General features: G+C 31.3%; 1 protein-coding gene across 6 annotated transcripts in view; it reads right to left on the reverse strand.

The window, feature by feature from the left end:
- pde2a (phosphodiesterase 2A) overlaps positions 1-5,000 on the reverse strand; it is a 257,971-nt gene that overhangs the window by 168,124 nt on the left and 84,847 nt on the right. For 4 of the 6 annotated variants that reach the window (XM_073924136.1, XM_073924140.1, XM_073924138.1 and 1 more), the window contains exon 2: positions 3,046-3,109. In XM_073924136.1, coding sequence (XP_073780237.1) covers positions 3,046-3,109 — 64 coding nt within the window. Of the gene's footprint in view, positions 1-3,045; positions 3,110-3,306; positions 3,496-5,000 lie in introns of those variants that run through there. The other 2 variants (XM_073924137.1, XM_073924139.1) reach the window with 1 other exon arrangement.

Below are 5,000 nucleotides of genomic sequence, written 5' to 3' on the forward strand. Positions count from 1 at the left end.
GGACAACATCTAAAAAAATGACTAAATATGTAAAACACTATATAGTACTAGCTGATGTATATAGGACAACATATAAAACAAATGACTGTTTATATGTAAAAAATATATACAGATTAAACTAATCTTTATAGGACAACATATAAAACAAATTACTATATGTAAAACAATATTTAGAACAAGCTGATGGATACAGAACAACATATAAAACAACTGACTATATTTATACGTAAAACAATATATAGCTCAAACTGATCTATATGGGACAATATATCAAAATTACTATATTATATGTAAACAATATATAGAACTAGCGGATGTATATAGGACAACATATAGAACAAGTGACAACATATCAAAATTACTATATTATATGTAAAACAATATATAGATCAAACTGATCTATATAGGACAACATATAAAATAGAATACTTTTTTATATGTAAAAAATATATAGAACTAGCTGATGTATATAGAACAACAAATAAAACAAAGGACTGTTTCCGTAAAGCAATATATAAAACAAGCTGATGTATATAGGACAACATATAAAACAAAGGACTGTTTCTGTAAAGCAATATATAAAACAACTTGATGTATATAGGATAACATATGACTGTAAACAAACGAAAACAAATGACTATATTTATATGTAAAATAATATATAGATCAAACTGATCTATTAAGGACAAAATGTAAAACAAATGAATATATATATATATATATATATATATATATATATATATATATATATATATATATATATATATATATATATATATATATATATATATATATGGTTTATAATAACAAAAGCATTGCTTTATGTTTTATATGCAACCATACTGTAACGTGACACCGTACGAACAGATCAGAGAATGAATGGAAATAATTCACTCCCTCACTAACACACACACACACACACACACACACACACACACACACACACACACACACACATACACACACACACACACGTAAGGATCTTCAGTATCTCTCTCTCTCACTCAGGGTCCTTATAAGGGATTCTTCAGGGTTATTTCATGATTTGAAGGATTTACCTCATAAACTCCTGGAGGAATGGAAACATGAAGCGTGAGCTAGGTGTGTGTGTGTGTGTGTGTGTGTGTGTGTGTGTGTGTGTGTGTGTGTGTGTGTGTGTGTGTGAGTGTTAGTGTTCTACAGGTTACACTGTCACTTAAGCTGATTGGCTAAATAGCAGCACTGCCTAAACTGGTTTTCCTACTCGTAAACATACACACATGCGCGCGCACACACACACACACACACACAACGATCAGGCTCATTTCACACACATTCTGCACGAGGCTCTATTTGTCTACGTGTGTGTTTTGAGATAACATCAGCAAGTGTGCTGATATGATTGGATCTGCACTGAGGTCACACACACATAAACGCACACACATAAACACGCGCATGCACGCACATGCTCGTCAATTCATCCCGCTTGCTCTGTAAATCATTCATCTGTTTTCTGTCTATTAATCTCAGGTCTCTCCTCTGAAGAAAGTAAACAAGCTCTAATTCCAGCATGAGCGAGTGACATGAAGATACGAGATCCAGAGAAACCAGTCAAAACTGAAGCGCTCACACACAACAATAGAGATGGATGGGTGGATGGATAGATAGATAGATAGATAGATAGATAGATAGATAGATAGATAGATAGATAGATAGATAGATAGATAGATGATAGATAGATAGATAGATAGATAGATAGATAGATAGATAGATAGATAGATAGATAGATAGATAGATAGATAGATAGATAGATAGATAGATAGATAGATAGATAGATAGATAGATAGATATTTAAATAGAACCAAAGTATGTAGATAAAGAAGAATATATAGCACAAGATCTTACCATAATATATAGAACAAATATTTTTTGGAAAAAACCATATGTCAAACAAAAAGATTAATAAATAAAACAACATATAGAGCAAGACAATGCTCTGTACCAACATTATATAGAACCAGGTGATGTATATAGAATAAAATGATAAATAGATAGAACGCTATATAGAGCCAGCTGATAAATAGATGGCACAATATATAGAACCACATGACACAGCACATAGTTGAAAAATTAATAGAATGATAATAGATGATGGAAGCAATAACATAGAATGCCATCATGATAACCAGATTTACTCATGATAACCAGAATGCCATCATGATAACCAGAATATATATATATATATATATATATATATATATATATATATATATATATATATATATATATATATTCACAAAACAATATAAAAACTGAACAATTTATAAAACAAAAAGAAAATAAATAGATAGAAAAACATATAGAGCAAGACAATAAAAGTTTAGAAATACACAAGACAGAAAATGATAAATACACAAGACAGTATATAAAACCAGCTCATAGATATATAGAACAATATATCGAACCAGATGACAAAGCAGCAGACAGATAGACGCAATAATATTGAATGACAGATAACCAGCTAGACTGACTATATATACAGACTAACAGATGGAGAGACAGAGACAGAGACGAACAGATGTTATATATAAATATATATATATATATATATATATATATATATATATATATATATATATATATATATATAAGAATGTAGAATAATATATATAATGAAATGATAAAAAGATTAAACAGTATATAGAGCAAAATGACAGATAAAACAAAATGATAAATAGACAAATATATATAGAGCAAGACGATAAAACTATAGGAAAAAAATTACAAATTCCAGGTGCATCTGATAAATTGATAAAACACTATATAGATCAAGTTGATAAATAGATAGAACACCATATAGATCAAGTTGATAGACAGAACACTGTATAGAGCCAGATGGCAAACAGACAGAACCCTATATAGAGCCAGTATACTGACAGTACTCTACATGGAATGAGATGAGAGACCCAATAATGTCAAATGACAGATAACCAGACTGACTATATCAACAGACAGACAGATGGAGAGAGATAGAGAGAGAAAGAGAGACAGACAGGTGTGTCGTACCTGTAAGGAGTGTAAGACAGCAGCAGGTGTGTCGTCCGCTCTCAGGAACACTTGCTGTCCACGTCTGAAACACAAACCAAAAGCATCAGAATGTGTGTGTGTCTTCACTTCTGCCCAACTCTGCAGAAGTGTCTGTCTCTCACACACACTTCTATTACCTACTGTCCTGCGTGTGTGTGTGTGTGTGTGTGAGTGTGTGTGTGTGAGTGTGTGAGTGTGTGTGGAGTGTAAACACGTCCACATGCAGGCGGTGTGTCTTACAGGTCTCTTCCTCGCTTCCTCTCATGAGCGTTCATGTCATTCCCTCGAGTGTGTCAAAGCTCCACACACACACTCTCACACACACACTCACACACACACACACTGGTGCCGGTCTCAGAGAGGTGTGTGTGCGCTCGGGTCCTCAGCAGGAACACACTGACAGCACACGCTCAGCACACACACTCCTCTGTCCTCTCTCTCTCTCTTTCTCTCCCTATTGACTGGGAAGACTCTCATTGTGCTGCTCATCAGGGTCCTAAAACCCTCCACGTTCCTCTAATATAATTATGTTTTGATTTATAATTTTTAAGCAATCTGTGCAAACTATTTTCACATGTTATTGGAGCTTAATATTTTATGATAATTTTGTAAGAAACCACATATCCAAAACAGCTTTACTCTAATGCACTAATTTCCAACAGGTTTACTCAAATACACTGATTCAAGCTCAAAACATACTAATCTTCAATAATTGAACTCTTTCTACAGTGTATAATCATTCAAAGCTGCTGGATTCTGCCTTCACACACTGCTGAGTTGAATCTTTTAAGTAAAACACAGATGATTCTGGTGTTTTATGACCCATTTCAGTAATGACCCAATCAACTTTACCAGCCAATAAAATGACACTGAAGCAGAACAACTGTTTCTGACACAAGGGTAAAAGCTGTATGACCGACCGAGACTGATTTCCATTTCTTCTGTGATTTTTTCTGCTTCTGTAATTTAATAACATGCACATTTAGTAAAGCTGCTTTGAAATTGAATTAAACCTAACTGAATTGAATTGAACTGAACTGAACTGAACTGAGTTGAATTGAATTGGATTGAACTGAATTGTATTGATTTGAACTGAACTGAACTGAATTGAGTTGAATTGAATTGAATTGAATTGAATTGGATAGAACTGAACTGAACTTAATTTAATTTAATTTAATTTAATTTAATTTAATTTAATTTAATTTAATTTAATTTTATTTTATTTTATTTTATTTTATTTTATTTTATTTTAATTTAATTTAATTTAATTTAATTTAATTTAATTTAATTGAACTGAATTGGATTGAATTGAATTGAACTGAATTGAATTGAACTGAATTGAAGTGATTTGAACTTAATTGAATTGATTTGAACTGAATTGAATTGAACTGAATTGAATTGATTTGAACTGAATTGAATTGAATTGGATTTAACTGAATTGTATTGATTTGAACTGAACTGAACTGAACTAAATTTAATTGAATTAAATTGGGTTGAACTGAACTGAACTGAACTGAACTGAATTTAATTTAATTTAATTTAATTGATTTGAACTGAATTAAATTGAACTGAATTGAATTGATTTGAACTGAATTGACTTGAATTGAATTGAATTGAATTGAACTGAACTGAATTGACTTGAATTGAATTGGATTGAACTGAATTGACTTGAATTGAATTGGATTGAACTAAACTGAATTGGACTAAATTGTATTGAATTGATTTGATGGGAACTGAATTGAATTGGATTGAACTGATTTGAACTGAACTGACTTGAACTGAATTGGATTGAACTGAATTGAACTAAATTGAATAGAATAGAATTTATTTGAACTGAATAGATTTGAATTGGATTGAACTAAATTTAATTGGACTGAACTGAATTGAATGGATTTGAACTGAATTGAATTATACTGAATTGAACTAAATTGAAT

The sequence above is a fragment of the Danio rerio genome, chromosome 15, assembly GCF_049306965.1.
Source record: "Danio rerio strain Tuebingen ecotype United States chromosome 15, GRCz12tu, whole genome shotgun sequence".
NCBI classification, from domain to species: domain Eukaryota; kingdom Metazoa; phylum Chordata; class Actinopteri; order Cypriniformes; family Danionidae; genus Danio; species Danio rerio.